This window comes from Populus euphratica, unplaced genomic scaffold, assembly GCF_000495115.2.
Source record: "Populus euphratica unplaced genomic scaffold, PopEup_1.0 scaffold264.1, whole genome shotgun sequence".
NCBI classification, from domain to species: domain Eukaryota; kingdom Viridiplantae; phylum Streptophyta; class Magnoliopsida; order Malpighiales; family Salicaceae; genus Populus; species Populus euphratica.
In genome coordinates, this window is record NW_011500144.1 from 195,994 (window position 1) to 207,530 (window position 11,537).

The 11,537-nt window shown below is 37.5% G+C and overlaps 1 protein-coding gene across 1 annotated transcript; it reads left to right on the top strand.

Moving 5' to 3' along the window:
- The first annotated feature begins 583 nt into the window (after window positions 1–583).
- Window positions 584–11,038, top strand: LOC105110718 (probable LRR receptor-like serine/threonine-protein kinase At1g67720). Its single transcript, XM_011005853.1, has 15 exons — window positions 584–921; window positions 2,140–2,671; window positions 2,956–3,461; window positions 3,654–3,786; window positions 3,928–3,999; window positions 4,111–4,179; window positions 4,267–4,338; window positions 4,616–4,681; window positions 6,269–6,423; window positions 7,571–7,812; window positions 8,614–8,740; window positions 8,810–8,878; window positions 9,003–9,189; window positions 9,619–9,754; window positions 10,463–11,038. The coding sequence occupies exons 1-15, from the start codon at window positions 855–857 to the stop codon at window positions 10,796–10,798; spliced, it is 2,769 nt and encodes a 922-aa protein (XP_011004155.1). The 5' UTR covers window positions 584–854; the 3' UTR covers window positions 10,799–11,038.
- Window positions 11,039–11,537: the final 499 nt, after the last annotated feature.

Below are 11,537 nucleotides of genomic sequence, written 5' to 3' on the forward strand. Positions count from 1 at the left end.
AAGACATGCCAGGCACGAAGGAAGGAAAGAAAGAAACCACATTAGTCAGCAAATGGAGTGGTTTTTCACAAAATCCGTTCAAACCATAACAACCATTCAAATTCACAATCCATAATCTAAAACGTAACTGGTTTTTTATTAAATTTTTATTATTTTTTATTTTAAATTTAAAAACAATTTTAAAAACAACTCTTAAACCACACACAGTGATGTGACTTGACGTGGCAAGAGAATAATCATGGGACCCTCGAAGTCCTCCTCGTTTAACTGGTTAGAGAACCCAGTCCTTCCACTATAACCCTCCAAAATTTCCCACCCATTTGATCGAGTCCCAGCAAGAGTCTTGATTAACTAAATAAAGCCACTTGCTGGGTCCCACATGGCCATCTCTCCAGTCTCCCACCTCACTTGCCACCATTGCCAAAAAGAAAAAGAAGAAGAAGCAGAGAGAGATTGATAAGCTTACGATATGGTGTATGATTGACTCTAGGACCACAGGCTCCTTGCTCTCAATTCTCAAACACTTCCTCTCCCTGGAACGTTCGCATTCGCATTCACACCCTCCCTCGCTAGAATCCCACTTCCTCTCCCTGGAACGTTCGCGTTCGCATTCACACCCTCCCTCGCTAGAATCAAAACAGACTGGTGCTGACAGATGCTAGCATTTATTTTTCTTTTGTGTAGTGTACTATAAAATTTTTTAAAAGAAACATCTGCTTTTTCTTTTTATCCCTGTCAAGAGGACTGTCAGTGGCTCTCATCTCTTTTATTGTTTTGATCTGTTGTTTCCCTCTTTGCCTTTGGCACCGTTTTTCTTTCTATGGTTCTAATCTAAATCAGCTTCTCTAGAGAAGATGGGGTCTAGGCTTCTGCTTCTTTTCTTTCTTCTTCTCTTCGTCCACGCCTCCTCAGCTCAGCCTGGTACGGTGCTACCTCTTTCTCTCCCTCTCTATGTAGTATAACACCTACATGCTAGACGAAACATTCGCATTTGTCGTTGTTGGTGATTGTTGATTTATCGCTCTTGATTCTCTTGAAGATGAAGTTCAAAGACATCATTTTTATATATCTATAAGGTCAAAGGAAAAGAAAAAGAAAAAAGAAAAGAGCTTTCTTGTGTTTTGGATTGTCCATTGTTTTTATTTTTTTTAATTTCTTTATGCAGTACACAGTTCTCGATTTTTTTTTTTTAATAAATGTTTTGGTTAGTGAGTAGTAGCAAGCAAAGAAATTTACTGGGGTTTTAGTTTTCACATTATATTCATCTTCCAGTGCATTCAAATATTTATTTGATCAAGCCAGCAATTATTAACTAACTATTTAATAGCTGGGAGGCATAAATTTTCCTGTTTCTATGTCGTATCTGGAAGACTAGAATCTTTTAATTGTCATTTACGTCTTACTATATGAAAATTTCACCAAACCATCAATGCGATAGACGCTAATTAAAATAGCAAAATTCGGGGGGATTTGGTCCCCGTTGGAGACATTAATTGCTTAAAAACATTAAGAGTTCAATACAAAATCGGGTGAGCCGCCCATTTGGAAGGCACAATGCTGAGTTCTTTGAGTGTGGTGTGCATATAATGCATCTTTTTACTGGTAACATCTTTCCGGAGATCTCACAACTAGCAACGTAGCTGGCACATGAAAGGTCAAATTTTGATTTACTCTTCTGTGATATGAGTCTGTTTTTTTTACCGGATTTGGGGATGGTTCTATGTCTCTAATCATATTAATTGTTAAACTACAAACGATGATCTTTTTTCATGTTAGTGTAAACTATGGAATGATATTAGAACTGTACCAGCTTGTGGGTTGCTTTTTAGCTACAATCGTACTTTGTTTTTATTGATCCTTAAAGGTAATGAAAATGTAATCAATACTTGAAAACTGCTTGTTCACCATTTTAGGCGGTTGTTTACTTGAATTACATGCTGTTGCACGCAGGCATGCACACACCTTGGCCTGGGAAGTGAAATAGTGATTGTTCATTCTTCCTTTTCCTGGAAAATGTTGTCAATAATTCTTGATACAATGTCAGCTTATTTGTGTTTCTGATACGAAAATCCTGTTTCTGCATGTGAACAACAATGTGAAAATGTTAATGTTTTTTAACCTATGCTTGAACTAAAACAGGTTTTCTGAGTTTGGACTGTGGGGGCGCAGTAAATTTCACTGATGATCTTGGACTGTCGTGGACTTCAGATTTTAATTTTAGTTACGGAGCAGTAGCAAGCATATCAGTTGCAAATGAGACACGAAAGCAGTATACTACAGTGAGACATTTCCCTGCAGATTCCAGGAAGTACTGTTATAGACTGGATGTCACTAGTAGAACAAGATACCTTATAAGGGCAACCTTCTTGTATGGTAACTTTGACAGCAACAACGTTTATCCAAAATTTGACATTTCTGTTGGGCCAACTCATTGGTCTACAATTGTCATTTCTGATGCTAATACCATAGAGTCTACAGAGCTAATATTTCTGGCTTCAAGTTCTTCTATCAGTGTATGCCTATCAAATGCTACAACTGGGCAGCCATTCATATCTACCCTTGAGCTCCGACAGTTCAATGGTTCAGTTTATTATACAGAATTTGAAAACCAGTTTTATCTCAGTTTGTCAGCCAGAATCAATTTTGGTGCAGATAACGAAGCTTCAATTAGGTATGCTTAATTTTTGCTGATGTGCATTTATCCGAATGCCTTTTCAAGCAAAAGCTGCTTAATCTTTAACAGAGAGATAGAGTGTGAAAGAATACATTAAATTATTTAAGCTTAAATGATACACAGAGATACCTCCATTCCTCATAGTTGAAATACTTTTGCTTGGGAATTTGTGGCCGCTATGACAGTAATTATATCAGTTTTTCCTTTCAGACACAAATCTTACTACCAATATATATATAACACGTGTGTGTTAGAATAACATAACTCTGTTCTGTTTTCAGGTATCCTGATGATCCATACGATAGAATATGGGAGTCCGACTCTGTGAAGAAAGCTAATTATCTTGTTGATGTTGCAGCTGGCACAAAGAAAGTATCAACTGACATGCCTATTGACGTCAACATTGATGAAAGGCCTCCTGAAAGAGTGATGCAAACAGCTGTAGTCGGCACAAATGGATCACTGACATATCGGTTGAACTTGGATGGTTTTCCTGGTTTTGGGTGGGCTGTCACATACTTCGCTGAAATTGAAGATCTGGATCCTGAGGAGTCCAGAAAATTCAGGCTGGTACTCCCAGGGTACCCTGATATGAGCAAAGCTGTTGTCAATATTGAAGAAAATGCTCAAGGAAAATACCGTCTCTATGAACCTGGATATACCAACCTATCCCTACCCTTTGTATTATCTTTTAGATTTGGAAAGACTTCTGATTCTTCCAGGGGACCTCTTGTGAATGCTATGGAGATACACAAGTATCTTGAGAAAAATGATGGTACCCTAGATGGTTAGTAGAACAATATGCCCTGCATGCATCTGTATCATTTTGACTCCAGAGACCTGAAATCTTGGTGTTTTAAAATGTTTTTGAAGCATAAGTTCTGCTAACTTTGAAACCTAATTAAAGCATATCCCATATCAATGTGAAATTTGAAACCTAATTGAAGCATATCTGATGCTGAATTTGCATGAGGTGCAGGCTATGTTATTTCTCGTGTTATTTTATCCCACTCAACGGAAGATTGGGCACAAGAAGGTGGTGACCCATGCCTGCCAGTTCCATGGTCATGGGTGCAGTGCAACTCTGAAGCAAGGCCAAGGATTGTTAAGCTGTAATGATTTATCTCTTTTGTGATTTTATTTTATGCATTTACAGATTGATTCCTTCATTTGTCCTAGTTTATTCCCACACCATGTTTGAAGAGAATTGTACGTTCATTTGGTTAACTTAGCTCATGTACCTTGTTTGGCAGCTCTTTGTCTAGCAAGAATTTATCTGGGAATGTTCCTTCAGGCTTGACGATGTTGACAGGTTTAGTTGAATTGTAAGTTTCAAGCTGCTTGTCCTTTGGCTAGATGCTGGATTTAGATTCAAGCTTACTACTGTAATAGTTTAAGCCCTCCACATCATTATTATCCACTTGTCTTGTGGTCAGATGGCTCGATGGAAATTCACTGACTGGTCCTATTCCTGATTTTACTGGATGCACAGACTTGGAGATCATGTAAAGCAAGATGGTTCTCTTAATCATGGTGTTTAAATCTTTGTTTTATTAAAATGTTGACCTAAGATGATCCTCCATGTCTGACAGTCATCTCGAGAACAATCAGTTGACGGGTGAGCTGCCATCCTCCTTACTGAACCTACCAAATTTGAGGGAACTGTAAGTTTATCAGAACTTGGATGTCAGTTATATGAAGAACTATGCATAATCTCTCATGGGAATTTAATAATTAATATCTATTTCTACCTTGACTGGTGAATGATGATTGGAAGCAATAGCACGACTTCTTCTTTAAATGAACATTTTTTTGGTAAAACTTAAAAGAAACACAAAATTATAAGTTTAAGTAAATAATTCATCACATTTTGTGTTTTTTCTTTCTTTCTTTACTCTATAGTAAAAGAATTTATTTACTTCACACATGGGATAATTGCAGATATGTGCAAAATAATTTGTTATCTGGAACAATACCATCGGGTCTCAGTAGAAAGGTGGCTTTGAAGTGAGTCTCTCTCTCTCTCTCTCTCACACACACACACCACTTTGATATGTTTTGTTAGTATGCTAAATTTTGCATATTATTGATCATGGCCACATAATTCATTATTTAGGCTAAGTTGTTTAATGTTATTTTGTAGCCAGACTAGCAGTCATGTACAAGATGCGGTACATCTTTCTCAACAATAATGAGAAGCTCTTTGACTATCTCTGCACATAATAAGTACATAGCCATAGTCAATTGAAGTAACTATTTAACAACTGCATAGGTTTAATGTGTTGGTCTTTTTGATTGAGGTCTTCTAATATTCATTCATTGTGTGTCAGTAGGTCTTTCAATACTTAAGTGTCCCATATTCTTTTATCATTTCTCCCTTGTAGTTTTTGCCCGTGTTGCCATGATTGATCTAAAGATCTGTTACTCACTTCTGTGCATAATCCCAAAAGGACTGGTCAGAAGCAGGAATAGTGTTACAGGCTCCATGTAAGGTCTGTGAAGGGCAGCCTCATGCAATCAGGATTTTTCTTTAACCCTATCATAATATCGAAATCTTCCCACTCAAATCCTTTTCCAGTATGGTTTGCTGAACTGGGGTTGCAGTGCTGCAATCCAACATGGGACCTCGAAGTTGGCTTTTATACCTTTATCATGATCCAAGGACTTGCTAGCTACAATAACGATTAACCGCAAGAGGCCTAGTCCGAGGTTTCTTTGAGACTTCTCCTTATTGCCTATGTAGCCTAGTTACCTCACTTTGATACGTTTTGTTAGTATGCTAAATTTTGCATATTATTGATCATGGCCACATAATTCATTATTTAGGCTAAGTTGTTTAATGTTATTTTGTAGCCAGACTAGCAGTCATGTACAAGATGCGGTACATCTTTCTCAACAATAATGAGAAGCTCTTTGACTATCTCTGCACATAATAAGTACATAGCCATAGTCAATTGAAGTAACTATTTAACAACTGCATAGGTTTAATGTGTTGGTCTTTTTGATTGAGGTCTTCTAATATTCATTCATTGTGTGTCAGTAGGTCTTTCAATACTTAAGTGTCCCATATTCTTTTATCATTTCTCCCTTGTAGTTTTTGCCCGTGTTGCCATGATTGATCTAAAGATCTGTTACTCACTTCTGTGCATAATCCCAAAAGGACTGGTCAGAAGCAGGAATAGTGTTACAGGCTCCATGTAAGGTCTGTGAAAGGCAGCCTCATGCAATCAGGATTTTTCTTTAACCCTATCATAATATCGAAATCTTCCCACTCAAATCCTTTTCCAGTATGGTTTGCTGAACTGGGGTTGCAGTGCTGCAATCCAACATGGGACCTCGAAGTTGGCTTTTATACCTTTATCATGATCCAAGGACTTGCTAGCTACAATAACGATTAACCGCAAGAGGCCTAGTCCGAGGTTTCTTTGAGACTTCTCCTTATTGCCTATGTAGCCTAGTTACCTCACACCAATGGAGATTCTATACATCTCATGTCAGCTTCTTTGCAATTGCACTTCAATTACATTTTTGGAGTGCACTTTTTTGGGTGCACCTAATCAAATATATTTAACTCTGTTTCTTGTTTAACCACAGCTACTCTGGAAACATTAATCTTCATGAAGGAGCCAGAAGAGGGAGGCACATCGATATTATTATCGGTTCGTCAGTTGGAGCTGCTGTTCTTCTCATCACTACAATAGTGTCTTGCTTGTTCATGCACAAAGGAAAGAAAAGACACCCTGACCAAGGTATGGCTACAAAACAATTTGAAGTTACTGTCTAGCCTGCCAGACTTCTCAGATGATAAAACATATGTAACTTCTCTTTTCTAGAGCAACTTCGGGATTCCCTGCCGGTGCAAAGGTTAGTTTCTTCCTTGAGAAATGCTCCTGGTGAAGCTGCTCACTGTTTCACAACCTTTGAGATTGAAGATGCTACAAAAAAGTGCTACAATAACGATTAACTGCAAGAGGCCTAGTCTGAGGTTTCTTTGAGACTTATCCTTATTGCCTATGTAGCCTAGTTACCTCTAACAACTGCATAGGTTTAATGTGTTGGTCTTTTTGATTGAGGTCTTCTAATATTCATTCATTGTGTGTCAGTAGGTCTTTCAATACTTAAGTGTCCCATATTCTTTTATCATTTCTCCCTTGTAGTTTTTGCCCGTGTTGCCATGATTGATCTAAAGATCTGTTACTCACTTCTGTGCATAATCCCAAAAGGACTGGTCAGAAGCAGGAATAGTGTTACAGGCTCCATGTAAGGTCTGTGAAGGGCAGCCTCATGCAATCAGGATTTTTCTTTAACCCTATCATAATATCGAAATCTTCCCACTCAAATCCTTTTCCAGTATGGTTTGCTGAACTGGGGTTGCAGTGCTGCAATCCAACATGGGACCTCGAAGTTGGCTTTTATACCTTTATCATGATCCAAGGACTTGCTAGCTACAATAACGATTAACCGCAAGAGGCCTAGTCCGAGGTTTCTTTGAGACTTCTCCTTATTGCCTATGTAGCCTAGTTACCTCACACCAATGGAGATTCTATACATCTCATGTCAACTTCTTTGCAATTGCACTTCAATTACATTTTTGGAGTGCACTTTTTTGGGTGCACCTAATCAAATATATTTAACTCTGTTTCTTGTTTAACCACAGCTACTCTGGAAACATTAATCTTCATGAAGGAGCCAGAAGAGGGAGGCACATCGATATTATTATCGGTTCGTCAGTTGGAGCTGCTGTTCTTCTCATCACTACAATAGTGTCTTGCTTGTTCATGCACAAAGGAAAGAAAAGACACCCTGACCAAGGTATGGCTACAAAACAATTTGAAGTTACTGTCTAGCCTGCCAGACTTCTCAGATGATAAAACATATGTAACTTCTCTTTTCTAGAGCAACTTCGGGATTCCCTGCCGGTGCAAAGGTTAGTTTCTTCCTTGAGAAATGCTCCTGGTGAAGCTGCTCACTGTTTCACAACCTTTGAGATTGAAGGTGCTACAAAAAAGTTCGAGAAGAAAATAGGCTCTGGAGGTTTTGGAGTTGTGTACTATGGAAAAATGAAAGATGGAAGGGAAATTGCAGTGAAAGTTCTAACTAGCAATTCCTACCAGGGAAAGCGAGAGTTTTCAAATGAGGTAAATTTTCACTTTACTTTGTTTATTATTGCAAGTGAAGATACTTATATTCATACTTTTTGAATACTGAATTGTGTTTATCACTCATTTACGAAGCTGCTTTGAGGTTCATATGATTTTACTCTTTTATAGATATACACTGATTAAAATTGTTTAACCATTGAACATACAGCGGATTTTTGTTTCTAACTAGATGCCATCAATCATGAGCTCTATTTGAAAATACATTTTGTGATTTTAAAATAAGATTACATTGTCAGTTTTGGCTTAGAAACTTTTTTGCTTTAATCATTTTTACAGTCCCCAACTCCGTTCAATCTGTAAGATGTAGAATTTCTGATTAAAATGTCGATGTTTTAATTTGAATCAAGGTTCCTAAAGATTGCCACAAGAGTGACTTAGCCTCTTGTAAATCAAAATACATGAAGCTGCTTAGAAAAATTCAGTAAGATACACAAGAATCCATGAACATGTAGAACTTGCACAGTTGAGCTCCTTGATTCTTTAATAAATGTTTCTATCACATATTAGACAAAGGGAAATTAACCAGTCCCAACATTCCTAGTATTTGAAGTGCCTGGTTAATAAATGGATAAAATCCTCTATATTGTTGACCTGAATTTGTAAACTATACTAAGAGTTAAAACTGACATGGAAACACACATACATTTTTTAAACTTCATGCACATATTCCTATAAGGAATATTGTTCTCTAGGAATTTATTTTGTTTGTGAATCAGCTGTATTGGGTAGTATATTTTTCAGTTGGAGCTGAAAATGTTATGCTGCCATTTGGCACAGGTGACTCTTCTTTCAAGGATACATCACAGAAACCTGGTACAGTTTCTTGGATTTTGTCAAGAAGTTGGGAAGAGTATGCTTGTTTATGAGTTCATGCACAATGGAACACTTAAGGAACATCTTTACGGTAATTTCAAGTGTTTTTGAATGGGTCTAATTTAAATTTTGATACTCACAATTTCTTACACTTTGGCAGGTCCATTAAAACGAGGAAAAAGTATTAATTGGATCAAGCGCCTTGAGATTGCTGAAGATGCTGCAAAAGGTTTATGATAAGCCTTTTTTTTTCCCTTTCCCAAAGATATTATCCTTTGCTATGGTGAAGCCTCTCACTTAAATTAGAGTTGCAGTTTAAGTGCTGGACTGATTGTGTTTCCATGCTTGTTCAGGGATTGAATATCTTCATACAGGTTGTGTTCCAGCCATTATCCACAGGGATTTAAAAAGCAGCAATATTCTTGTTGACAAAAACATGAGAGCTAAGGTTGCAGATTTTGGCCTTTCAAAACTTGCAGTTGATGGAGCTTCACACGTATCTAGCATAGTTCGAGGCACCGTAGGGTATTTGGATCCCGAGTAAGGTTCTTTTATTTAGTTTTTATGATATATCAATTTAAGCAGTGTGATCTGAGAGAATTGATTATGTTGCTGCTTCTGCATTGTTAGATGGTTTTGAACATTGAAATGCTGAGTTATTGTGATGCTTCGTGGCCTTCTTGTTAATTATCTGCTTACAACATACAGACAGAATTTTAAGGATATATTTAAGTTTGAGACCTGACATTTGTATCTAGAACACTGTTACTCACACTCTCTTAGCTGTAGATGTGTTTTTTCATGGTTGTTAATTTGCCGCATTCTTTTTTCATTTATGAAGTTATTTTAATGACTACAGTGAAAGCCTGGAGTCTAGAATGAGTTTGAGTTACACAGACACTTTCTGCTGACATGGGTGCTTTGAATGTTATCACATTGCATTCATAGTTTCTGCTCTATGATGCTCAGGTATTACATCTCTCAACAATTAACAGACAAGAGTGATGTTTATAGTTTTGGTGTCATTCTCCTGGAGCTGATGTCTGGTCAAGAAGCCATATCTAATGAAAGCTTTGGTGTAAATTGTCGCAATATAGTACAATGGGTAAGCTGGTTGATTGTTCAAGGACTAGAGGCTGGGAATTTTTAACCGCTTGTCTTTGGGAACTTTATCATTGATGATCATTATCTGAAAAACCAAGTCAAAATTAAAATCATGTTTAGCCTGACTTGTGCAAGTCTTTTACTAATAATCCAAAAATCTCTATAATTGAAATCACCAAGTTACTTTTGACAGAATGCTTTAAGCTGAATGAATATGTTTTGTTATTATTATAAACATGCTTTATGTCTTTGTATGTCTTCAGTTAACTTTGTTCAAAATCAAGAACAATTTTTTGAAGTACTTTTTTTTAAGCAAAATTTTACTTAAATCTATAACTTATATAGAAGTCAACACATAGTTTCAATCAAATAATGCTAAGTTGTAATTTTTCCTTAGGTCAAATGGGTTGAAAATAACTCAATCGAGGTTGTCCAATAAGCTCTAAATATCTACGAAGTGCATAGTATGGGAATGCTAATGGTTTCATGAAATTTTAAAGCTTTAATAGGTCTTTTAATTTAGTTTGTTTTTTTCACTTTCTGGTTGTTCCTGGAAGAGGTTAAAATCATTCATTTATTTGAAGGCGATAGTGCATGGAAGTTAAACATATTTGGAAAAGCTTCATTTCCTTCAGAACTTGGTTCTTTTCATTTCAGGAAATTGCTATCATTGTTGAAAGACTTAAATAACTGCATGTTTGCATGACAGGCAAAATTACACATTGAGAGTGGGAATATCCAAGGAATCATCGATCCCTCACTCTGTGGTGAATATGACATCCAGTCAATGTGGAAGATAGCAGAGAAAGCTTTGACGTGTGTCCAGCCTCATGGTCACATGAGGCCATCTATTTCAGAAGTTCTCAAGGAGATCCAAGATGCTATCTTAATTGAAAGGGAGGTGACAGCAGTAAGAGAAGATATCTCTGATGAAATGTCGAGAAATTCTGTTCATTCTTCGCTCAACTTGGGTTCGTTGGATTTGGGTGGAGCCGAGAATTACCTGGCGCTTGACGAGTCCCTTGCACAGCCAACCGCCAGATGATTCTTTTCATACTCAGGCTTGTAATTACATTTCCAGCACCGGCAGCAAAAAAAAAAAATTTTTGGGTTCTTTAAGTCAAATATTAGTACTGCTGGAATAAACAATCAAATTGGCCCGGGTGGTTCTGAGAGCAAGTGCTTTGAACTTAAATTTGAGCTTGCAAATTGTTTGTATTCCCATTTGATGTAAATCTATTCTCTCATGGCAAGGAATACATGGATCTTCCCCGTCCTTATGGTATATCTCCTATCAATGTCTGGAAAATGAGGCCTCAGTTATAGGGCTCAGGTATAAATCCCGACAAATGCCTTGGCATGTTACGAGGTTGGCCGAGCAGTCTTATAATACACGTTTAAGAATAGGTGGACCATCCATCTTTGCACGCTAGGAGTAAGCGATAATCATGCGCCTCACTTCGGCTTGTAAACAGAGTTTTTGTCGGGTTGTTCCTTCTTTACAAGACATCAGAACCCCATTGCCTCTTTCAAGCCTCGGGTCGTCTGATTCGATCTAAGCACGGTGGCACCTACCTGCTGCCTTCATTTGGTGCGGTATCAGGTCAGTGGTCTAAGCTGTTTTGCAATGGCAGTTGTGGGGTGCAGCAATAATGAGCAGTTCTTGGCAAGTGCATGGAGGGATTATACGTACTATATCCATCATATCATTTTATATCCCAGCCCCCCCTGCTTTCTTTGAAAATCATAGGCTATCGAATCGGATTTAACAGGGATAGAATTGT

Excerpts from the sequence above, each read along its gene's own strand:
- LOC105110718 (XM_011005853.1), top strand. The coding sequence starts at position 855 with ATGGGGTCTAGGCTTCTGCTTCTTTTCTTTCTTCTTCTCTTCGTCCAC. Across the intron at positions 922-2,139 it reads CGCCTCCTCAGCTCAGCCTG|GTTTTCTGAGTTTGGACTGT; the intron begins GTACGGTGCTAC and ends GAACTAAAACAG. Across the intron at positions 6,424-7,570 it reads GAAAAGACACCCTGACCAAG|AGCAACTTCGGGATTCCCTG; the intron begins GTATGGCTACAA and ends TCTCTTTTCTAG.